General features: G+C 41.1%; 1 protein-coding gene and 1 long non-coding RNA gene across 3 annotated transcripts in view; one reads left to right on the forward strand and one right to left on the reverse strand.

Moving 5' to 3' along the window:
* Positions 1 to 1407: 1407 nt before the first annotated feature.
* On the reverse strand, positions 1408 to 4122 carry Prr30 (proline rich 30). 2 transcript variants are annotated; one of them, XM_006519675.1, is made up of 3 exons: positions 3784 to 4122; positions 3652 to 3702; positions 1408 to 3203 (listed from the first exon to the last, which is right to left on the reverse strand). In XM_006519675.1, the coding sequence occupies exon 3, from the start codon at positions 2840 to 2842 to the stop codon at positions 1637 to 1639; it is 1206 nt and encodes a 401-aa protein (XP_006519738.1). In that variant the 5' UTR covers positions 2843 to 3203; positions 3652 to 3702; positions 3784 to 4122; the 3' UTR covers positions 1408 to 1636. The 2 variants fall into 2 exon arrangements, with proteins under 2 accessions (XP_006519738.1, NP_083956.1); NM_029680.1 differs by having other exon boundaries at positions 3773 to 3787.
* Positions 4123 to 5219: 1097 nt separating this feature from the next.
* Gm34361 overlaps positions 5220 to 25413 on the forward strand; it is a 65599-nt gene continuing 45405 nt past the window's right edge. The window contains exon 1 of the long non-coding RNA XR_874904.2: positions 5220 to 5508. This is a non-coding gene — a long non-coding RNA (predicted gene, 34361). The remainder of the gene's footprint in view (positions 5509 to 25413) is intronic.

The raw sequence follows: 25413 nt of genomic DNA on the forward strand, positions 1-25413 counted from the left end.
ATACAACCTCCTATCCTTAACTTTGAACTTTCAGGGCAGTACAGGTTAATGCTGCAGTATTCCAAACTCTTGGAACAAAATATGTTTTGGGAGTTTAAAATGTTTCCACTTTAAAAGCATAATAGATCTTTATGTGGAGTGTGGGAGGTGGGGCTAGAAGAAATTTTTGAAGATCAGTAAATCTTGAATTAAAAAGTTCTCAGACTGGTATAGTCCCCACTTCCGGAGAGATACACACTGGTACAAGCAGGGCCTTCTCTTGTCTCTAGCTGCATACGTATCAAAAGATGGCCTAGTTGGCCATCACTGCAAAGAGAGGCCCATTGGACTTGCAAACTTTATATGCCCCAGTACAGGGGAACGCCAGGGCCAAAAAGGGGGAGTGGGTGGGTAGGGGAGTGGGGGGGGTGGGTATGGGGGACTTTTGGTATAGCATTGGAAATGTAAATGAGCTAAATACCTAATAAAAAATGGAAAAAAAAAAGTGTTACTCCTAGGAGGAAGTGGTTTCTCCCAGATCCCGGTGAGGACAGACACTCCAAAACAGATTCACTGCTCCGTAATATCCTAATATGAAGAAATTGATCCCAGCTTTGACAGTACCCTCCGCAGCTAATTGGACTCTTTCTTATGCCCACTTCTGGAATATAGAAGTCATGAGTGGAGGTTGCTCCCTGATAGGTGTCTTCTATGCACTGTGCCTGGTCTCTCCTTTCCTCTAATCTTCCCCTCCCCTCTCCTTCCTCCCCTCTTGTTCTTTTGCCTCCTCTCCTCTCTTCTCTCTCCTTTCCCTCTCCCCCTCCCCCTCTCTCTCTCCCTCTCTCTGTCTTTCGGTCTCTGTCTCTGTCTCTCTCTTGTGTGTGTGTGTGTGTCTATGTGTGTGTCTATGTGTGTGTCTGTGTGTGTGTGTGTGTGTGTGTGTGCGCGCGCGCGCACCCGTGGCTGCCCACTGAAGACAGAAGAGGGCATTGGATGCCCTGGAACTGGAGTTACAGATGTGAGCTGCCCCATGGGTGCTCTGAGAGCATCCTCTAGCCCTTCTGAAGGAGCTTTCTAGTTTCTGGTCTTTGCATTGGGATACTTGTGCTCTCCTATAATGAGTCGCTAACAATGTCCTTCCCTGTGAGGAAAATGAGCTGCTGCATCCTGGTCAACCCAGGCTGTCCCTGGAGAAATAGACCCATTGGCCTAATCTTTGATTCCAACTATCTGTCCACAGACTTGAGTTAAACAGGAGAAGGGCCTTGTGGAGGTCTCTAAGCATCAGGTACTAGCATGTACTCAAGTGATAGCAGTTGGTATCCTTAATCTTTCTCCGCGCCCCCCCGCCCCCCCGCCAAGTCTTTTGTCGGACTAACTTTATCCCATAGCCTTGATTCCATCCTGTGGGCATAGTAGACACAAACATAAGATTCTCGGAGTTAGGCTTTATTGGATACACTGAAGGCTAAATGAGGCCTTGGGTGCCTCTGGTCTCTTCAACTAGGGGAGAGCAAACTCCACAAGGGGTTCCCAGGGTTCAGGGCAGGAGAACACACCTGGCTTCCAGCCAGCCAGCCCTCCAAGGTCTGAGAAGTCCTGGTAGGGAAGGTAGAGTTTGGAGGTGGTGTTCCAGAGGGTCTTCGCTGCACTGGGATTAAGATGGCGACTTTCGGAGAATAGACCCTAGAGTCACAGACCTCTTTGAGACAGAAGGCCCGGCCTTTGGGGATGCAGCGACCTGTCTTGGTTCCTGAAGTAGAGACCTGGAACACTGGCTGGGTTTTGGTGATTGAAGGTCTATAGACCGGAGGCTCCGGGCCTGGAAGAGTGTGCCGGTGATTTGAACTGATTCTTGGATTGTGGATTTTTGTCGCTGGAGGGCCTCTTCCTGAGACTCTACTCCCACCGGAGTAGAGTTTTTTGGGGGCAGCAGATGCAAAGCCCTGGCCTGGCCCCGAGGCAGGCGGAGGCCGAAGCCAATTCCTATTCGGAGAGGCCCAGATTCCTGGCCCTGGACACAGGGTAGTAGTTGAGGGAAGGCAAGCAGCTGGGGTACAGTCTTGTACTTGGGGGTGGGACAAGATGGGGTGCGGATCTGGAGGCACACTAGACATATGGGGTACTCCACGACTGGGGCATGGCCGGGTGTGCCGAGCCACAGGCGCTGCAGAAACTGTATCTGCAGGTCTCGTGCAATTCTGCGGCGCCCCACATGGTCCACCAGGGCTTGGGTGAGGGTCCCTGAGTCCTTGAATTCTGCAGGGTCCACCTTGCTTGGCACACATACCCCTGCCCCCCGAGAAGACTTGATGCTTCCGGACTGAGGCCACTGCCATGTTTGCTTGTTATTCTGAATCCTTGGAGAAGGTGAGCTGGGGACCGGGGAAGTGATCTTGGGGCTTTGTAAGTCCTGAAGGCGGGAAGGGGACTGACAGGAGTGAGGAGAGGAGTGTTGTAGCTGGGAAAGAGAGGAGGAGCCGGTGAGAGGGGGAGACACACAGAGCTGATAGTTAGAGGGAGAGATGGAGTGTGGAGAGGGGAGTTTTTCACCAAAATAAGTATAGTTTTGGCCAAAGCAAGAAGAGGATCGTGGGTGACTAGAAGAGTGAGGAGGAACAAAGTCAGAATTTGAGTCCGAAGAGAAGTGAGGCCCAGGAGAGTGAGTCTGAGTCAAAGAAGAGAAGAAATAAGCCTGTGGGGGGGCAGGCAGAGGAAAGTGGGAAGAAGGGAGGGTCGGATGGGGACAAAGAGATGCTAAGTTGGGGGCAGGGGAATTCACAAACTGTGAGAGGACCTGAGGGGGACACCCTGGAGGTACTGTGTTCTGTAGCAGCACCTGGTCCTTGTTTACAGGCAACATTGCCTTGAATCCAGGAGGGAAGTGGATGGGGTGGACAAGACCAGTGGTTAGGGACCCAACAGTCAGCGTGGGAGATCTCTGAGGCCAGCTGTGGCTGGTGGTCAAGACTGCCTTCTGTGCACAGTATGGCCTCAACAGCTGCAGGCATCAGCAGCAGGCCAAGAGGACACGCAGCCTCTTCTACCTGGCTGTGGCGTGCTCAGTCCAGAGCCTGCATCTAAGCTTGGCTCCTCACGTCTCCTTAGCCATTCGCTGGAGGTGCAGTGCGTACGGAAACAGAGGATGAGGGCTGTTCCTGAGGAGCTAAGGGACAACCACAACTATCTGGATGGAATCAGGAGGAAGACACAGCCTGTAGGACCTGCGGAGGAAAAGATTTTGACAGAGGTCAAAATGTAGGGATGATTGGCCCACTCCTGGATTCTGCTTCAGGTGCTCATTTCTAGTGGGACCTCAAGACCCTCCATGTGAGGTCTTTGGCTGTTGTTCAGCAGGTAGATTGTTTGCCAAGCATTCGTGAAGTCCTTGGTATGATACCCAACACCACATAAGCATGACATGCTGGCATGAGCCTGCAATCCCAGCAGGGGTATAAGGCGCTCAAGGCTAGCCTGGGTTCCATGAGTCTGTCTCAAAACAACAGAGACTAGCATTTTGTCACCTTTGAGGTCAGAAAATATGGCAAGATGCTGTAGAGGAGGTTAGAAAAGTGACTGGAAGGAAGGAAGGAAGGACTGACGGGAAATGGGCAGCCGAAAGCAGCGAGGGCCAATGGGGAAAGGAGTGGAGAGCACTGTGAAAAGCCTTACCAGAGTGCGTTCCTTCTGCAGGTTAGAAAGACATTTCGCTAAATAGGGGACCTGGAAGAGAAAGCAGAGTCATGAAACAGTCTATCTACCTTCCTCCCGCCTCCACTTTCTGAACCCTAACCTGACTCGAACCCAGTATTCCAGTCCGAGCAGTGCCCTCAGTCCTCTTTCTGGTACACAGAGCTCTTCTGTGGCACAGAGCTCTGTCCTAATCCCAAAACACAGATTTTGTAAGCATCCTGTTTGCCTGGCATGCTGGTTCCCCTGGCCTCTTGTCACCCTCAACACCGGAGTCCTTCTCCCTCAGCCTGGCCTTGGCTGAGAAGGATTGTTAGAGCCAGTGGCAGCAACAGTAGGGCCAGCTGGTAAAAAGGCTCCAAGGGACTGAGGCTTTGCCTAAGGGGCGGCGTTGCCGCCCCAAATGGGAGCTGAGGGGCTCGTTCCCTGAAAGCAGCTCTCTCTCTGGCATCAAAAGCCTATGTCACAGAGATCAGATAATGACATCATAGATCCTGCCTTCTCCTCCCCCTCAATGTTCTGGGTGTTTCTCAGGGGCCTGCAAAGACTGTTTTAGTAAAATTTGTCAAGTAGAATTGTTTGATGTACACCCACAAATCTTACTCTGCCCTGTCTGCTCTTAAAATCTACAGCTTTCATCACTCTCCAGGAGGCAGGGCTGACTGAGCCTTCCAACTTCCTCATTGGCTCGCTGTCTGAGGGAAGTAGCTATGTTCCTTACACTTTTGTCTTTGGAATATTACTATATATTTTAATAGCTCTTTTTAAAAGAGTTTGTTTATTTAGATGTATGTCATGTGTTTGCATGTGCCCTTGAAGTCCGGAAGAGGGTTGGATCCCCTAGAGCTAGAGTTTTAGACAGTTGTGAGTTGCTCGATAATGGGTGCTGGGGTCGGAGTACCGGACCTTATCAGCAGCAAATGCTCTTAACTGCTGAGCCTCTTTTTGGCCCCTTAGCTGTTTTCTTTTTCTTTTTTTTTTTTCCTTCTTTTTTCTTTTCTTTTCTTTTCTTTCCTTTTCTTTTCTTTTCTTTTCTTTTCTTTATCAAGTGGTTTATTTGCTGTTTTATGAGAATTGGTGTTTCACCTGTGTAAATGTATGAGGGTTTCTATTGCTGTGACTACCAGGAACAAAACCCAAGTTGTGGAGGGAAGGGTTTATTGAGCTTATACTTCCAGATCATAGTCCATCACTTAGAGAAGTCAGGACAGAAACTAAAGCAGGACTGGAAAGAGGAGCTGATGCAGAGGCCATGGAGGGATGTTGCTTACTGGCTTGCTTCATATGGCTTTCTCAGCCTGCTTTCTTATAGAACCTAGGACCACCAGCCCAGGGATGGCATCACTCACCATGGGCTGGGCCCTCCCCCTATCAATCTCTAATTGAAAAAAAAAAGTTTCTTACAGCTGGATCTCATGGAAGCATTTCCTCAACTGAGGCTCCTTTCTCTCCGATGACTCTAGCTTGTGTCTAGCTTGTGTCAAGTTGACACAACAAAACCAGCCCAGTACAGAGCATCAGATCCCTTGGAACTCGAGTCACAGACTGTTGTGAGCCACCATGTGGACTCTGGGCATTGAGTCCTCTGGAAGAATGGCTGATGCTCTTAATCACTGTACCATCTCTACAGAAAGAGCTATTTTCTTAACACTGTGTGGTGTCTGTGTTCATGTGTGTGAGCTAATGCACATGTGGAGGCTTAGAGGTTGCTGTCAGATGTCTTTCTAAATCTCTTCTCCACTTTACCTTTTGCGACAGGATCTCTCACTGAGCCTGGAGCAGCCTAGCCAATGAATTCCAGTGATCTGCCAGTCTCTTCCTCCCCACTGCTGGGTTCCGGTAAAATCCAGTTTCTCTTGCTTGCAAAGCAAAAATTTTATCAATTGAGCGATTTTCTCAGACAATTTTCCAAAGTATTTTCATGTGTACTTCATAGATTGTTTATATTCAAATGTTTGGCCCATCATTTAATTGGTTTTTGTCATTGAATTTATTTTTTAAGTTTTTATGTGTATGTGTGTTTTGCTTGCATGTATATCTATGTACTGTGTTCGTGCCTGGAACCCTCAGAGGCCAGAAAAGGGCAGCAGTGCCCTTGTGACTGGATATACAGACGTTTGTGAGCTGACATGGGTGGGTCCTGGAAACTGAAGCTCAGGTCCTCTGGAAGAGCAGCTAGTGCTCCTACATACCGAGTCATCTCTCCAGTCCTTGCATTTATTCATTGTATGTGCATAGACACATGGCACACAGCACACATTTGGATGTAAAGAGGCAAGATGATCCCTCCTGCTGCCACGTAGGTCCCAGAGTCATCAAGCTTACAACAAGTGCTTTTCCCTGCTGAGCCATCTTGCTGGCCCCAGTATTTTTATTGCTTCCTTTGTGATGGCTGGAAGCATTTTCATCCCAATAATGGACCATAATAAAATTAGGGATGTGTACCCAGCATGGCTTGTGTAAAACTGGAGAGGTGGCGCTGGGGAGATGGTACAGTGCTTCTTGGACAAGCATGAAGACCTGAATTGGGATCCCTAGCTCCCACAGAAAGCTGAGCACAAAAAGGCTTCCATACAGCTCCAGGGCCCCCAGCGCTGAGTGACAGAGGCAGGTAGATCATGGAGGTTTGCCTGCCAGCCACCCGAGCTGAAATGGTGAACTCTAGGGTTAGTGAGAAACTCTCAATAAATAAGGTGGACAGCAAGAAATGAAAACCCCTGACACTGACCTCTGACCTCCACATGCACACAGGGCAAATGCATCCTCTCCTCCATATTCCCTCCCCCTGCCCCCCCCCCATACACAATAGAAGAACACTTATAAAAAGGGTACGTAGGGCTGGAGAGATGGCCCAGTGGTTAAGAGCACTGACTGCTGTTCCAGAGTTCCTGAGTTTGATTCCCAGCAACCACATGGTGGCTCACAGCCATCTGTAATGGGATCCGATGCCTGCCTGCTTCTGGTGTGTCAGATGAGAGCGACACTGTGCTCAGGTACATAAAATGAAAGTAAATCTTTAAAATTTAAAAAAGAAAAAAAAAACATATTAATTCACCTCCCTACAATAAGATACAAGTCAACACTGCTTAGCCAAAGATGTTAAAATTTCTCCAATAAAAACAGGGAATGAAATAAAGAGCACAGTGGTGACCCCAGTGCTTGGGAGATGGAAAAAGAGGCATCAGGAGTTCAAGGTCAGCCTGGCATATATGAGACCCAACCTCAAGATCTCTTTCTAAAAAGACAAATGAATGTTCTAGTATCTTGTATCATCAATTGCTACCAAAGGAGTTATTAAAGAATTTAACTCCTAGTTTTTAGAGCATTGTAACTCATAATTACGGGTAGTTGCGGTAATAATTCAGGCAAATAACTTTGGATACAAAAAATATCATTGGCATCTTTTGAGAAGGGAAATCACTGAACAAAACTTCAGACTTTTCCACACAGAAAAATGCAATACTAAAAAAGAATTGGGTTATATGCATGAATTAGAAGATTAATATTGTATTGTGTTCACAAAAGATACAAAACCACAAGAGCTCTAGAATCCAAACATTTTGAACAGAGTTTTTTCCACAAATAAACCCCTATCCCACCATTCCTAGGTCCTGGGCACTGTGCAGCCTACCCTATTTTCACACTAATGACACCTATCTGACTTTCATGATAGTGATAACCTCCACCAGGGCTATTGTTAAAGCTATATTATCTTGTTTACCTGAAAACTCTGTGATGACACCTGATGCTCATTTCTAAGAAGGAAAAGAAACCTCTAAGAGGAAAAGGTGGTATCTTTTTAAAAATATTTCCCCGTCTTGCTTTCTTGCTCCTGCTCTGTTCCTTGCTTTTGCACCCCCTCTCTCCACATTCTCCTTCCTCCTCTCACTCCACATGCTCATGGTAGGCCTCTCTTCCTCCTCCTCCTCCTCCTTTTCCTCCTCCTCCTTCTTCTTCCTCTTCTTCCTCCTCTTCCTCTTCCTCTTCCTCTTCTTCTTCTTCTTCTTCTTCTTCTTCTTCTTCTTCTTCTTCTTCTTCTTCTTCTTCTTCTTCTTCTTCTTCCTCTCTCTCTCTCTCTCTCTCTCTCTCTATATATATATATATATATATATATATAGCCTTTCCCAACCTAAACACAATATTTCCAGGCCTTTTCTTGAGTATATGTCAGTGCTACTTTTGGATTTCAATGCGCATGTCAGTTCCTGTGGGTCTTTTTAAAATACAGAATGCCTCAGTGGGGCTGGAATGGAACCATAGACACTACATCTCCAATGGGCTACCAGATGACTCTGATGCTAATAGAAAAGAGTAGCAAGGTCCTAATGTGCTTGTTAACCAGGTACCTCCGGGAGACATATGGCATTGACTAGGAGAATCTTCATCTCAACGTGGGATGTGGAGATGAGATGGTAAGGTGCTGCCTGAATCCGGTGGGTAGAGGCCATGGATGGTACTAAATCTTCTACCATGCACAAGGCAGCTGTCTCATCCAAGTCCCCGCTGATGCAGAATGTCAACACTGCTAAGGATGGGATGAGCAATCAAGTTAAGACACTAATCCACCAGAAAGATGGAATTGCATTTTATTCAAATATTCCCTGAATATTTTTATCTTTATGTGCTATGCTATACCAAAATTCGCTTCCTACTGGCCAGTATTCCTTAGTGCTAGACCAAAGCCCTAAAAATATTAATGCATTACCTGTGTTATGAATGCTTGACAGTTCCTCTTACCAAGGCCTCCTGCCTCCTCTAAATGGCTTTCTACACACTCTGTGTCACATGGTATCCATCCTCAATTTCCATTCCAGAAACTGTCCATTGATTGATCAAGGCCGATACTGTTCTTTCATTACCTTGATTGCTTCCTGTGTTGATAGAGTGCTTTACACATTGTTGAACTTTGCTCTCCTTATGTGGTGTAGCCATAATAATCATTCAAAACATTCACATGAAACATTCTATGAACATATTAAAATGATATTTATAAGATACATGCTAGACCTCCAAAAGTTGGCCTCCTGTACTTCACTCAACATAGCTCTATCTTTCCTAGTCCCTTCAATACGCACTAAACCCCAATCCAGATTGACACACAGTCTAGTCCGCATAAACCCTGAAGGTTATTTCCACAGGCATGTTTTAAGTGCAGATAAAAAATAAAGCTCAAAACTCCCATTTAGGTCCAGTGTCTCTCATTAAGTTTTCTGTGATTTTTCCAGAGCTGAGGTTCATGGACCAATGCCTACTTACCTGGCTGGCTAAGATTAAAATGAGTAATAGATCCTTTGTGCCTGCAGGACGGCTCCTAATGCATTTTTCATTAAGCTGAACTCCCACTCGGGGCCTCTTCCTGAGGTTCAGACAGAGGTAAGAGAGCTGTGAGCTGGCTTGTTTACTAGCATTTAAACAGGCTGCTCTTTTCTCACAAACCATAACAATTCTGCACTTAACGTGATTTCTGGGAAGGTGGAAACACTGTATTTAGTTTGCCATCTGTTAAGAGAAGACTGATTCATTAGGACAGATTTTCAACTGGTTCACATTTCAGAAATCTAATAATGTATCTTATGGAAAGGTTGGATAACATATTTTTACAAAAACAATCACATATATGCAAATATACGTGCATATGCATTATATATTCACACACATAAACATAGTCATGCATGTATTTACATATACCATGTTCATATGGCACTGTATTACGAATATACATGTACATAAATTACCTTTTTCACATAGAGGCACACAAATTACAGCTATAAACACATAATACTTAAACACCAATCACAAAGAGTGTATGTTCTCATAAGTACATAACCATTTCTAACACGCACGCGCACACACACACACACACCTGTAATGCAAATGCAAATGACTAGAATGAGCTAGAAGGGTCTCAGATGTTCCCATGGATCCTTATAGGATGCTTCTTTGACAACGTATTGCACAGTGATATTTCAGATCTCAGATGTCTTTCCTCCAGAGCTGAGAATGAATTCACAGCACCATATAAAATCACCCATAGTGGTGCATACTGTAAACCCAACACTGGGTGGGTAGAAATGTCAGGAGTTCAAGACTAGCCCGGGCTATGTGTGAACATATGCCCCTCAGAAAATAAAAATTAATTCTACAATTAATACATGTAGAATTTTATGCTAGAATACTTACAATTGAGTCTTCTTGAAAATAAAGTGAATATGCCTACACCCTTGCTACATGTACACCAGGAATATCAAACTCTTTTAAGGCCAGATGCTCGGATAATAGCAATAACTTCTTCACTACCAGCAGGGAAATTCTTCCATTTGCATTTCCATTACAGGGGTGTGTGTGTGTGTGTGTGTGTGTGTGTGTGTGTGTGTGTGTGTGTATGTGTTAGAAATGGTTATGTACTTATGAGAACATACACGCTTTGTGATTGGTGGTTAAGTATTATGTGTTTGTAGCTATAATGAACACACTTTCATGCAAGTCTTCTCTGAGAGTCTTTATAGCATATAATACGGTTTCATCCATCAAGCTCCTTACTTAGGTAATCCTTCCTGTAGGATAAGCAGGAAAAATCCTAGCTATCTCTAGCCTAGACCTGCTAGGACCCAAGTCATTTTCAACCATCAATCTCTGTTCAGGTTCTGTCTCAAAATCTTAACAATCATTTGTCCAGATTCCCGCTGTTATCTCTTCTCAGCTAGACCTGCTTCTGTGAATTCCTTGTCCAGACATCCCTGTAAATGCTGCAGTAGTACTGTGGGTTGCCTATTCTGTATAGATGGGCAACTAGTTAATAAAATGTGACCTTTGCCACTCAGCAAAATGCCTAAGTCTAGCCTTTGCCACTTATTGCTCCCCAGAAACTGTTCCTTGGCTGTGATTTTACCTTCATTGTAAGATGACCCTTCAAGGATGCCTCATACCACACAGAAGAGGGTAGAAAGATCACGTCCTTCTCTAGTTTTCTTGATACTGTCCAGTTGGCTCAGTGGCTTAATATGGACAAAGACCCTGGGATGAAGCAGGAGCCTCTCACTGGTACAATGTCCATCTACAGAGAAGGCAGGTTAGCCTAGCCTCTACTTGAAAAGAAATGAAGGAATGGCCTGGAGAACAATGGATCAGTGTCACCTGTGTTTTCTGTATATAAATGGACCAGCCAAGAAAAAAGTCAGGCTGAAATGCCCTAAGTAGAACTAGGCACGGGGGCTTGAAGCAGTTACAGCAGCAAATGCAAGGGAGGGGTTGCTTTAACTTTTCAAAGAAATAAATGAAGTACACTGTCCTCAATTGTCTCCTTGGAGTGCCCTCATCCACCACACCCCACCCCCACATACATTTTCTCTCACCATCCAAAGCAAGACAGTCATGTGTAGGTGACAACCTTTATTGGGGTCAGGTTGAGGATTCTGCCAGCAAATGGAAATGTCACATTTAGCCAGACCTCAGAGGAAAAAAATATATATAATTGCTGCCTCTCACAGGACACCATCAGCCAGGAAATGCCAATTCTCAAGAAGATAAACTACCAGCTTTCTCTGTCTCAGGTTTCACTGGATCCTCTTGATGCAGCAGAAGTTCTTTGAGATCAAATGAATCATAAATGGAGAGGGGGTGGTGGTGCCCTGTGTGGGACAGAAGTCTGGTCCTTGTCTCCATGGCACCACAATATTAGTCAAATGTCACTCACATCCATTCAGGGACAATGAGAAAATCTTGACATCCTACTGTGTCCATGATTCCAGGCTACAGCCTAATATTTTTTTCCCCTGTTTTTTTGCTCCTAAATTGCTCTATGCCACCTGGATGTCAGGCAGTCATTATCACTGTCTGCTCCACCCAGGACTTTCAAACAGCCTCCAGCTCCCATGGTTTTGCTTCTTCCAGTTTAAAATAGTCACGGTGCTGAGCTGCAGGTGTTTGCTCCTGCAAATCTATAAATACATCTTAAGTTTGAATGGGAAAGTTGCCACAGAATGTTTCCCTAATCTGTAAAATAAGAAATGAAGCATCGAAATAATCTGAGAGTGAGGCTCTTGTCTTGGGCCTTTTCACTTCTTTTCTTTCTTCCTTTCTTTTTTCTTTTAATTCTTCTCTTAAATATTACATCCTCCCTCCTCTCCTCCCAGTCCCTCTTTTTACCTCCCCTCTTCCCTCATCATTCTGCTTCCATTTCCCTTCAGAAAAGGACAGGCTGAAGTGAAAGTGTCTAGATATGTCATGTGATACTGAGTCACATGGTCTTTTGCTGAGGCAAGTTCCATGGAAGGACACATGGTGTTTAGAGGGAGTATAAATAGGACTCAGTGGACAGTGATGCGACTTGAATAGCTTGTTTTGCAATGTTTTGTTGATCATGTATAGAGAGCTTCCCCTGGCATCCCTACTATCCCTGGTCACTACTGCTGACTCTTGCTGGTTTAGCAGAGGCCTGGATGTTTCTGCTGGTTTGAACCACTACTGCTGATTGGTGTTCGCTATCCTGACACTACTATACTGGACTGCTGGAATCTGACAAAGATTAGAATCACCCCAAAGAGCTACTTCTAAACAGGATCACATCCCCTTGTCCTATTTACCATCTTTTCTCCCCTACCTTGGCATGGTGGACTAAAAGAGGTATCGAAGCATTTCAGAATCCTTAAAAACCTATTCCAGAACCTATATTTCAGAACCTATTAAAAGTAGGTTTTTAAAACAATCTAAGCCTATAGCAGGCCTCCCAAGGATATCTACCAAACATGGCATACCCTTATTTTATTCTATGTTATCCCTCTGCCTATCCTTTTGTCCTTCCTTCTTTCCCTCCTTCCTTCATTTTCCCCTCCCTCCATCTTTTCCTTCCTTCTTTTCTCTTTCCTCCATCCCCTCCTTCCTCTCTTCCTTCCTCCCATCCTTCCTTCCATCCTTTCTACATTTATTTCTTCTTCTGTACCTGTAGACCTACTGGGAACAAGTACTTACCCTCTCAAAATACCAATGACAGCCAAACTTTTACCTTTGTGTCCCACAGACTGAGATAGTGGAGTGCTCATTGTGTCTTCCTCTCCTGTCCCCTAGAAGGAGAAATGTTTTCCCTAACTAAACATAGATGAAGGTTGTAATGCTGATATATGAGTTGTAAGATCCTATATGATTGAAATCATGGGATATGAACCACTGGCCACCTGGATTATTTTAGCAGTCTCGTTGTGGTGAGGGTTAGTTGAGGTGACTGGAGGGAGATTGCTATGATCATTTTGTAGCCAAGGTATAAAACACCCCAGTGGAGGACTCAGGAGATAACTCTATGAGTAAAACCAGAGCAACTGGAGTTCCTTTATATGAAGCAAGTAGTAGGTAAAAAAAGATCACTGTATTTTGGTAATGTTTCATTTCAGAACCCTGTCTTGTGAAGTAACTGTGTATGACATTTTCTTGCTTTGTGTTATGTATTTGAAAAACATGATGAGATAATGAAGAAAGAGGAAGAAAAAAAAGAGGATAAATGGACAACAGATGGACAGACAGACAGGTGGATGACATACAGGTGCGTAAACAAGAAGATAGATGCAGAAAGACATTTAACTCTATCATCCAACCTTCTCCATATCAAGAGAGACAGCTTCCAGATGAACTTGGTTGGACTATAATCTCAGCGTTTGGGAACTTACGCAGGAAAAATGTAAACTTGAGGCCAGTCTTCTGTCTCAAAACAGAGAGTATCCTAAAGTCTGGGCACCAAGAGTTCTACTCTACCCTATCAGGAAGCACATTTATCATCTCATACTCAGAACCAGGGAACATAGTACCAAAATGCCACCAGGTGAAGAATTAAAAGACAGGGAGAATCCTAACCCAGTACAATGTCCCTATGAATGATTTAAGGATTTTCTTTAAAAAAAATAATTTAACAGGAAAGAAAGAGGGAGTTGGCCGTCTACTACTCCTGTTGATGAAGGGATGCATTGTAGTGTTCTGAGTGGGTGCTCTGTGAAGAGGGAAAGGACTGAGCTACAGAGGAAGGTGTGTCTCTGTTGAACTGGACCAACTTCACACACCTGTCTGAAAACACAATAAGCTACTTCAAAAAAAAACTTGATTTTTAAAAAAAGTATATAAATGAAAAGAAAGAAGCTGCTAGCTTCTTCTCCCGTCATCTCCAAGTCATTTTGATGAATAAGAAGAAAGCTGGAGGGATATGCAAAACAGGGGCAATAGTTTAAGACCAAATTCTGAATCATCGCATCCTTTATGGGCAGCCATGAATATGCAGTGTTCGTGGGAATCGTCTCCACATGCTTTCCAGACAGTAAAAAGAAAATAGAAATACATAAAGAATTTTATACATCTTAATAACCTTACTTCTGCAAAGAAAAAGGAAAACTGAACTCTCAAAAAAAAAAAAAAACCACAAGTGAGTTGTTTTAAATTTGAAACTTATGCAAACATAGCAAATGTCTGGCATCAGAAATGGAAGGTTGGTTTTAACTTCATTCTGTTTAAAGTGCCAAGGTTTTAAATTCAAAGTGATTGAAACTGTAGGCTTTATTTTGTTTGAAATTCCTGTTTGATTTTTTTTTTAAAAAAGGTGGTATATTTTAAGAGACTAATTATAAATGGCAAATTATTAAAGCAATCTGGGAATTTGCAATAGAGGACCACTGCTGTGATTAAACAAGCCTACTTCTTGGTATTCACAGCTAAGACTCAATCATGAACTCAAGACAAAGGCCCACACTGGAGCTCAAGGAGGTTTATGTGCATTTACCAGAAATAGCATGTTCCCTAAGTCACAGAGAGGACTAATCAAACAGGCTTCCTTCTTGGAGTCTGAGCACAGCTACCTGCCAGCTCTTCCGTCATTGCTGAGTTTTACTTACAGGTGTTTATGGCTGGGGCAGAATTTGTAGCAGGTGCTACTGGCTCCAAATGAAACCCCCCAGCAGTGACATTTTCTGCTTGCAGGCTCCACTGGCAAAAAGTACCTGAAACTGTGGAGTTGGTGGAGGTGGTGTTTGTTTTTAAAACAGTGTTCAGCCTGTCTTCTCAGTGGAGAGTGTAGTCAGAGGCTTATGGGAACAGCCTTCAGCCAATATGGAAGCTGGTGCATAGATTCCAGGTGATGGGTATTTGTGTGTGTGTGTGTGGATAATTCTGGATGATTTCTATTGTGTCTCCCAGAGGTCTCTAATGGAATTCAGTTCCATTTGCTGAAAGCAGTACCCCATTAGCCATCATAATTGGTTTCCTTCCTTCCTAGTCTCTTTCCACACCCTCCTGTTGGTCTTTCCTGGGATCACAGCCCAAATCTGCATGTTCTCACATTATAGTATCTGATTTCAACTTAGGAAAAAAAAATCAACCTGAGGTTATGCTGTTCCCGTATTTGAATACTAATAGAGATTTGTTTTAATATTTTATATTTCCCGCATTTTTATTATAGAAAAATTCTATTACGATACAAAAGGTAATATGCAGATAGGAATATGCATGAACTACTACTATATTCAGCTATAAAACTGAATTTCACCAACATAATGATGATCAAAATAAAAGGAAGCAAGCAAGGGGATATATGTAGGATGGTGGATGAATATAAGCTGTGGAGAGATTAAGGTGTGGGGGGTGTGTGTGTATGTGTGTGAAGGTGTGTGTGAAGGTGTGTGAGAGTGTTTCTCTCTGGCCTGGGACATTTCTATAATGGTAACCTGTCTGTTGCAAAGAAAAGTTTCCTTGAAATAAGCTATGAATTTGAAAGAGGTAAAGGGGGAGTTTGGGAAACCATGTAATTATATTGTAGTGCCAAGGAAGTGTTAGTGAACCCCAAAAGTCCAGTCAGGAGCCAATCCAGTGCAATCTCTTAAGGATCTTTATTTACAAACTCAAGCTAGGGCTTAGCCCACTGACCTGTAGGGTAGGAGGGTTTTAGTGGAGAAGAGCCCAGAATGGTTGTGGGGCAAAGTTTTAGAGAAAGTGATAATTGAGCAGTAATTGCTCCTAGCCTGGCAAGCATCTAATTGGAGAGCTACTATAGACTTTAACATATTTGGCTGGTGCTGGGAGTCAAACCATAAACTTAACTCCTGCTTCCCACACCATTGGTGGTTGTTAGGCCAAGGGCGGGCTTGTTGGGCTTGTTGGAAATGCTGGATTTGTTGGGGGAGATTAACCTGGAGACACAGGTCTTGCTGGAGTTAACCAAGAAATGAGCTAGCTTTGGGTTTGCTGTGGGGATAACTTGGAAACTGATGCTAGATAATGGCCTGTTAATTTACCTGATTTCAAACTTAGGTCAAGGTCTCTAAAATGGAGTCTGCATGTAAAAGAGTTGGTCTCTCAATATTATAATTTCAGAAATTAAAAAAAAAAAAAGAACAAATAGTATACTATCACACCTAGGTTTTTACCCTAGGATTCTGGGAATAAATGCAGGTCCTCTTCTTTGTACAACATGAACTATAATGACTGAGCTGTCTCCCCAACCCCAAATCGAGATTTGTTTTTAATTTTTTACTAATTTATTCATTTGTTTTAGGGCAGACAATGCGTTGGGGGAAGGACACAGGAGACACTGTGGGTATTGTTTCTCGTTGGCTCTTTGATCTTTGTTGTGATTCCGTAGTATATATCTACATCATCCTGATTCATGAAGCTCTGCCTTTATCTGTGTGCTCTTTGGTCTCCTACATTATTTTCCAACAGTTAGGTTTAAAATTAGCTACTTTCAAGTACCAAACAAACCCCACAGAATTATTTTCTTTACAATTTTGATTTTTATCTTAGTACAGAAACTACGTAAGCATCTTTAACCTAATGCAGCATGCCCTGATTTATTCTCTCCGATTCTCGGGTTGAATATGCCAGCCGTAATTATCCCTGAATATATTGACTTTATTGCTCACAAACGGGTGATGGTTTAACATTTTCAAAAAGGCAAATCCTGAGTGATGTTCAATTAAAGCTTCAGACTGAAATGTTTTCCAGTCTCACATATGGCCTTTGTAAAGGATTAACGTGCCAACTATTGTCTTCTAACCTTAGGATGACTTAAAAAGTCAACATCTGCATTAAGAATGGGAAATACTATTCTCTTACACATTACAAAAGGCATAGCTATAAAACAAGATTTTTTTCACTGTACTGCTGTTAAATATTTGATAAAGTGATGAAAAGAAGGAATTTCTAAAAAATTCTGTTAAAAATTCTCAAGTTGCACTTTAATTATGACAAAATAAACATAATTCATAATATAATAATTATAAGTCCCATAGCTGATGTAATTTTAAATCCCTTCATAATTAAGGTTGACAGAAGGTACTTTCTTAAAAGCATCCTTTCCTGTTCCCTCTCACAGAATTCCCTCTGTCTCCACCTATGGAGTCATTTTCTCTGCAGGGCCACTTACATTGTTATCCTTACATCTTCTCTCTCTAGAGAAGACAAAAAATAGCCTGTTCTCCATCATGTGCCCATCAGTCAGCAGGAGGCCTTCTATGCACAGCCCACCTCTGCATCAGTAGGTCTAGGGAGGGACCAAACATCTTATTTTCGTCAAGTTTCTGGTCATTGATGATGGTAATGATGTTTCTTGAAACCACACTTTGAGGACTCAGCTGTTGCAGGGTCACACTGTGAACCCTGAGATTATGTTATTTACTGAAAGTAGAAAGAAATAAAATAAAATAAAATAAAATAAAATAAATCTGTTTCTAGTTTTGTGTGGCTCAGCCCTTAGCCAAGTTAATCCCTCTGGCTGGTATACAGACCACCCCTGAGTGCACACCTTTAATTCCAAACAATGAAGGGAGGTAAAGTTAGTTTGGGAAGCATCCATGTTTGAAAGTGATGTCCAATTTGAGTGGCAGACGAAGTGATGAAACCAGAGAGATCTGACAGAATAGGTTAGGTCCAATCTTCAGGAGAGAGGGAAGGGAAGCTGGAGGCAGTTTTGCCAGGACAGTTGTACAGACACACGTTGAAGAGAAACAATGAGCCAAAAGATTAGAACATATTGCTGAAGTTAGTATGAGGCCAATCAAAGCAAAAAGTTTAAGGCCAAGAGAGAAGCCAGTTTGAGTCAGTCAGCTTGGAGAGGAGTCTGAGCCAGAGGTGCTGAGGTGAACCATTCTACTAGAGTTCAGAAAGAACTGGAAAGGGTGGGTGTATACAGCAGTAAGTTCAGAGGCTGAAAGCATTCCAGGCCTAGATTGCATTGACTGGAGTCTATAGAGGCTTCCAGGATCCAGCCTATGTTGGCAGACTGAAGCAGTAAGCCTCAGAGATGACAATTACATCAGACAAATAAAAGATACTTCTCCACTCAGCCTCCACATTTATTTTCTAACTCACCAAATGTTTTAGAACCTCCCCTCCATTTGAATGAACTTCTCCCAGTCCTCCCTTATTTGGGATTCTTTTGGGAATGTCCACAGGAAAGAAAGAATATAGCATTCCTGCAAAAGGCTCCTTTTTTTTTTTTTTTTTTTTTTTTTGCCTTTCATTTAATTTCTCCAAATAACTCTGCTAATCACTTAATTCTGTGTAACTTTTAAATAATGATTCAAGAGCTTGAACAGGCAGCTCACATCAGAAATCCAAGCATTTGGTAGGAGGCAGGAGGATTTCTGTGAGTTCAAGGCCAACTTGAGCTGCATAATAAGTTTGAGGCCACCCTTGACAAATTTGAGACCTTGTCTCTAAAAAGAAGTAAATCTGATACTGACTGAGGGACACCCCCTGTCCCTTATTGCTTTTCCCTCTGCTTTGTTGGATGTCTTTAGTTCTCCAAAGAACGCTCAAAGGTTGATGCTATATCCTTCCATTTTCTCTAGATGAATGTATTTTTGTTATCTTAGTTTTTCTCTTTTTAGGTTTCACTATGTAACTCAGCCCACCCAAAACTCATGCACCTCTCCCCCCGTAACCCTTTCCTGACTACTGAGAGTACTGGGTGTGCTGCCATAGTCCAGACTAGTGATGCAAAGATTATGACAGGATGCTCTCCAAGAGCATCATGCTTCAGTCACTGATATGTAATCTCACCTGCATCTTTCTTTCTTTCTTTCTTTCTTTCTTTCTTTCTTTCTTTCTTTCTTTCTTCCTTCCTTCCTTCCTTCCTTCCTTTATTTATTTATTTATTTATTTATTTTGGCTTTGCTCTGTGTCATGAGTTTGTTTCCTTGCTGTTCATGCACGTACCCATTATTATATTCTAAAACTTCAACACTCTCCTGACGCTCCCTGTCGATGCACTTGTAGAACATTTTACTGGTTGAGAAACTGTTTGAAGCAATTCTAACATCTGTTATTCGGTAGCAAAGCCACTCATCAGGCTGTCCTTCCACTGTTGACCCTGCAAGCATGATGTTCTCTCTACCCAAAGGTGTTGACCTGCCTCTTCAAAGTACAACCTCTCCTTTGAGATTGAGGATCTTAATACGGATTAAATTGACCTCGTTCCACAGCAATTTCAGATAAACTGCCTCTCACTCAAGATTCCATCATAACTTCAAAAATTCTTCAGCAGTCCGCACATCCCTAACATAATATTTGTAAAAGCTCTTGGTAATGGGCTGTTGTGTGTGTTGACTATTTCAACTGAATAAATTGACCTGACCCTCTATTTCCTTTGCTACTGGTGCCATATACAGACTTCTGAGCACACTTTGGGTTTACATAATTAATACTATATTTTTAATTTGATAAAGTAAACAATTTCTGTATGAATAGCCTATAGCTGTTCTATTCCATCTAATGCTGTGATTCAGGTCACAAACTATAAATGTGTTAACAGGGACACTTATACAAAAAATGCAATTTACCTGCATATGTGGTACTAATAATATTGAATATTTTTATTATTGTTTCAAAACATAATTTATGTTTTGTAGATTATAAATATAAGTATTGTTTAAAAATACAAATACCATAAAATATAATATTCTTGTTAACCAGCAAAGTATAAATTTTAGGTCAATTTATATAAACTTTAGGTGAAAACTCATGATTTAACTTAATTGGTAATTAAATTGTACAGGTTTTCTAAAAAATATAGATTTGTGTGTATATAAGGTAGGTATTGGCTGATGTAAGTAGCTACAGTGACATGGACAGATGGACAGATAACCCTATGTAATTCTAAGAGAAGGAAGGCACTGTATAAATACACAATGTACACAAGGAAATGGAACTCATCCTGGAAACATTGCAGGGGGTGTCTGTTAACTCCCAAGCTAAGGAAATAGAAGTTCATTCTGTGTAAGCCAGGGTAATGCCAGGGTGTTGAGGTGGGAGTAGGGGGCGGGTGGGGGAGCACTGTTATAGAAGCAGGGCGGGTATAGGATAGGGTATGTGTGGAGGGGAAACTGGGAAGGGTGATAACATTTGAAATGTAAATAAATAAAGATATCCAATTAAAATAATAAATTTAAATAACAAAAAAGACTGAATGAAGCTTCATCACATAATGTTTGTTGATTGAATTTATTTTTTTAGGCATGTATTTTGTGCCAGATTTTTTTCTATATCTGACATAAGAGTCTTCCCTGCCTCTATGACACACAAGGGGAAATTACCATAGCACACTATGCCTGGACCATTGCTGTAGCATCGAAAACTGGACTACAGGAGGTTGACTATGTTTATCAAATAAGAAAATGAGTATAGATTATTTCCTCCAAGGTGAAGAGAAAAAGTGTAAGAGAAAAAGAGAAGCTGTATATTTTTGTTATGTTTTAAAATACGGTAAACAAGATATGTTGTAGGTAACCTGATAAGAGTCTAATGAGAGGAATTACAAAGGAATTTTAGGAAAAGAAGAGATTGATGGGAAATGACATACTTGTTGGAGGAAAATAAATCAAAGTACAGATCTCCCGAACCAGACAGGTCCCTAGGATATAAATGAGTGTGGAACTTAACGTGCACCCATGCTTTCTCCCATATTTTCTGAGGCAGTCACTCTTTATTTCTTCCTGGTTTTTGCCCTGTAATTCATATTTACAAAACATTAAGCAACTCTGAAATCTGTGCTCCCTGTCGTCATATCCTCCCTGACTCTGCTCATCCTGCTTAGATGTTCCCTCTTCCACTCATGCCATTCCAGCATCTGTAGACAGATGCCCAGGAAACCAGAAAATCAGACAAGAGCAGTGACTTGGAAGACAAAAGCATTGATCTCCAATCCATTCACTCGTTCAGAGAACTAGACATGATATAACATGGAGGGGCACCATCAAGCAAATATATTTTGCTCCTTTAGATCTTTTAAAAATTAGTGGATTTTCAGGATGTTAACTCATGCCATGTGAGCAAAGTCTTAAGCAAGTTAAATAGAATAAAAATAAGTGCATCAACCCTATTAAATATTTTATGCTGTGATATTGTAGTATGTTATGGTTGTAGTGATAATGGCTCCATAGACACATATGTTTATATAGTTGGTCCCCTGGTGGTGAAGTTTTTTGGGAAGGATTACAAGACATGGACTTCTTGGGGCAACTATTTCACTAGAGTTGAGCCTTGAGATTCCAAAAGACCTGAGTCATTTCCAGTATGCTCTGTGTGTGTGTGTGTGTGTGTGTGTGTGTGTGTGTGTGTGTCTGTCTGTCTCATGCTTACAGATCAAGATGTGAGCTCTCAGCTATTCTTTCCACCATGTCTCTCAGCAGCCACCATGGACTCTAACCCTCTGAAGCCATAAGCTCAATTAATATTTGTATAAGTTTCATGGAGTTTTATCACAATGATAGAAAAGTCATTAATACAAAATGATACATGAAGTAAATGACACTATTAATTTCATCTGTTTTACCTCCTCCAAAAGCAGGATACCCCCCTCTTTCACATTTGTCAAGTTTCTGCAACTGGATTCCTATGTTTACACTCATTTTTGGCTCCTTCCATTGATACATTCATCAAGGCATACACCAAAAAACCAAAATGGTTTTTCTTGCTTATATTTTTTTCTTTTTAAAAACAGTGTGTATTAGTATACTAATGTGTGATTTTTCTATAAAGATGAGATATAGATATACAGATATAGATTAGATATAGATGATATAGATAAACCTATCATCTTCTATATCTTAAAGATATAGAAGATTTTATAAACTATATATATATAGTTTATATATATTAAAGATATAAAAGATTTTATAAACTATATATAAACTATGTATACTATATATTTATATAAATTATATATGTATATATATGTATATGTATATGTATATGTAAATGTATGTGTATGTGTATGTGTATGTGTATGTGTATGTGTATGTATATGTGTGTGTATATATATATATATATATATATATATATATATATATATTTATATATACACACACATATATACATACCACCAAGGGCACTAAAGACATACTAAAAAAATGAAGAAATTTAAGTCTAGCTTAGTAAGCTAGTAAATGTACTAGAAAGTCTTACAGAAATATTAAAGAGGGGTTATTTATAGGAGCATAGATAGCCCGTAGGTGACCTCATCACTGAAAAGTCTATCCCAACGTGGGCAATACACCCACAAATCTATATTCCTACAGCCCTTCTCCCAGATAGACCACTCTGCCAGTCAAGTCTCTTCCTTTCTAGTAATTAGTTACTACTTATGTAATCTTCAGGGAGGAAGGTGTTTTGTGAACTTTGAGGGTTTTCCGAGCTTCCCATTTAATTTTTGCTCCTTATGAGCCCAAGAAGGAAATATTTCCACTGAGAGGAAATAATTCTACAGCAAAGGAAAGGCTTCATATAGCCTCCATTAAGGGTATTGACTGTTACATTTTTACCTTTTACCTCCTCTGTCTGCTGCTCCATACCTAGTTGTCCCCACTACTGTGTTGTTGGCTTGTTTCTGTTTTGTCTTGTCCCTGGATTCCACTGATGGGAGGAAGCACACAACACTGTCCTTGACAATTTCAGTTTAGTTCACGCAACATGATAATTATCAGTTTCATTCCTGTCCATGAAATTAATATAATTTCCCCCTTTTTTTGGTAAACAAAACTCCATTGTACACATACCATGTTTCCTTTGCCCATTCATTCACTGCCTGAGGCCTAAGCTGATTCAATAATTTGTTTATGAATACCCACAGATATGCTCAAAACACATCTGAGAAAATCTCAAAGGATTAACAAAACATATATTTAGGTAAAAAATAATTTGGCTTATGCTTGTTTCACCCAAAATGAATGTCTACCAAGTTCATCTCAAAGAGGACTGGAGATACATCTAATCCATGAGGAAGTAGGAAAAACTGAGCCACATACTGTTATCCACGAGAAAGCTGCTGCCAAGGACTGATCACAGCTTGTCCCCTCCCTCAGTAAATATTTAGGCTGCACAAAATTAGTAAGTACAATTTTTAAAAATAAGTAAAGCTGATAGAATTTCAACATGTTAGAGATATTGAAAGGCATAGCAAAACAGATCAGTTAGACATTAGAAAAGTATATTTGAGCAGACATGGGAATTGTAACATCATAGAATGTGTCACTTCAAATCACTAGTGTTGGAATACTGGTAATAAAATTCAGAAGAAAATAAAATAATGATTAGCCACTTTGTTTACATCAATAAAAACATTTCAGATGGCATTACAGGCTTCACATTAGATTAAACATGTAGAATATGTTAATAATATTGATATAGAAAAGATAGGAGGGACTACTTAAAAGAGACATGAGACCAGGAATAATAGCCATCATTATGATGTGGGTGTATGTTCAAGGATTAAACATGAAAGCTAAAATGGTTTGCTTTACAATATACATAGAATCAAAAGGAGATCATCAGTCATAAGTGATGTCATCGTTTCTTGAATTCAAGGATAAAGAGAGGAAACATAAAAAGAATCTAACTCAAGCAGTAAAGTCGTTTCCCAAAGGCGTGAATATATTACATTCATGATTCCATAAAACAGTAACCAAATTGACTATACAATTAAACTACAAAATAACTGCAAAATTTGAAGCATTGAAATATTATAGACACTTAGAGCATGATGCAATAAAAGTAGAAAAAGTTGTGAACATATAAATGTAAAGCCTCAATCAAAAAAAAAAAAAAACTTTCAGGAAACAAAATCAAAATCTTCTAAATAGTTTCTGTGCTAAAGAGGAAATTCAAGCTTTAGTTATAGACAATATAACTGACAAATCTTAGTTATAGACAAAAAATCTGACAAATTAAAAAAAAAACAAGCTTGGGCTTTTGTGTTGTGAAGTGGTAAAATTAATTATAAGAAGCTAGGAATGAAAAGGAAAAGGTTGGATTCAGAGAACCCCTTGCAGAGTAAGAAAAATAAGATTTCCAGGATCCCCCCCCCCCAAGGATGGTCAAGAAAGCCCACCCTCGTGTCTTTTCTTGATCTCTCAAAAAGTATTAAAGTTGGGGAAGGAGCTTGCCAGATGCTTCCTACAGTATAGAAAGCACAGTCAGGACAAGCCATCCAATAAGGCATATGTGACAAACTGCATTTCAGATAAACACTTCCAGTTACGTGCATTGTCAGAAGCTAATACTGTAGTGTGATCGACACTTATCTTTCTGTGACACATGAGCCATGATCTTTATTCATTCTTTTCCAAAACAGGCAGACACTCACGTGTCAAACATGTCAATCAAGAAGAGAGGTTATGTAAAATCTAAGACTGACACTTAGTCAAGAAAAATGTAACCTCTGATCTCTCTCACTCTTCCCCTCTCTCCTTCCCATGCTCCCTCCATCTCTATCTCTCTCTCTCCTCTCTTCTTTCTCCCTCTTCTCCATGTGTACAGAACATTAAGCAGACAATAGAGCGTAAGCATGTGTTTGCTGGCTTAAACCTCTCCTCTGCTCAGGAGGCTAAGGAAGGAAGATAGAGTTCAAGTTCAGCTTTGGGAATAGAAACTTCTTATTGAAACCGAAAGCTTATTACATAGAGTAAAATTAAATTAATGTACTTTATATTTGGCTGGACATGATGATTTGTGCTTTTAATTCCAGTACTCAAGAAGCAGAGGCATGTGTATTTCTATGAGTTTGAAGCCACCCTGGCCTACTAAGACAATTTCTGACCAGCCAAGGCTACACAGTGAAACCCTGACTCAAACTAGCAAACAAAAGGTTAAGGACAAGAGTAACGTTTTCCAAGAAGTATGATGTTAGTGATGTTGTAGAATAGAAACCATAAGCCAAAATAAAACCAATTAGAAATGTGAATAATTAATATATAATAACCAAAAGTACAAATGTGAGAGATGAAATATATTGCAGAATCAATTAATAATTTATAAAAGGACAAGAAACTGAAGTCTCTTCTGTGCCTTTACATTTCAGATTCAACTATAGTTACAAATTCTTGTGGTTCAGGGAATAATCTCTCAATTGTCCCCAGAGTAAAGTGATACTGATTTCTGGCTTAAAGGGGCACTGATTTGTGGAATGTTATGAATTTAAAGGGGGATTTATGTTGCATAGTTATTAAGAAAGTAATGACTTACCCTTCTCTAGAGTTTCAAATGAAAGTAGTAAAAGTAGTGCATTTGAAAGATTTTTCCAAACCAGAGGCTTGGATGCAACCAATCCATCTTCTGGGATAACAGCATATGGGTACCCATGCTGAAGGGGGGCTCTCTCTTCATTTTCCACAGGATTTTCAGTGGCTTGTGACCCAAGAAGCCACAGAACATGGGAGTGACATATTTCACTTCCCATACTCCACAACCCACTCCTCTCATCTTTCAACTACAGTTATTGGGAAC

Source organism: Mus musculus, chromosome 14, assembly GCF_000001635.26.
Source record: "Mus musculus strain C57BL/6J chromosome 14, GRCm38.p6 C57BL/6J".
Taxonomy (NCBI): Eukaryota; Metazoa; Chordata; class Mammalia; order Rodentia; family Muridae; genus Mus; species Mus musculus.

Excerpts from the sequence above, each read along its gene's own strand:
- Prr30 (XM_006519675.1), bottom strand. The coding sequence starts at position 2,842 with ATGTTGCCTGTAAACAAGGACCAGGTGCTGCTACAGAACACAGTACCT.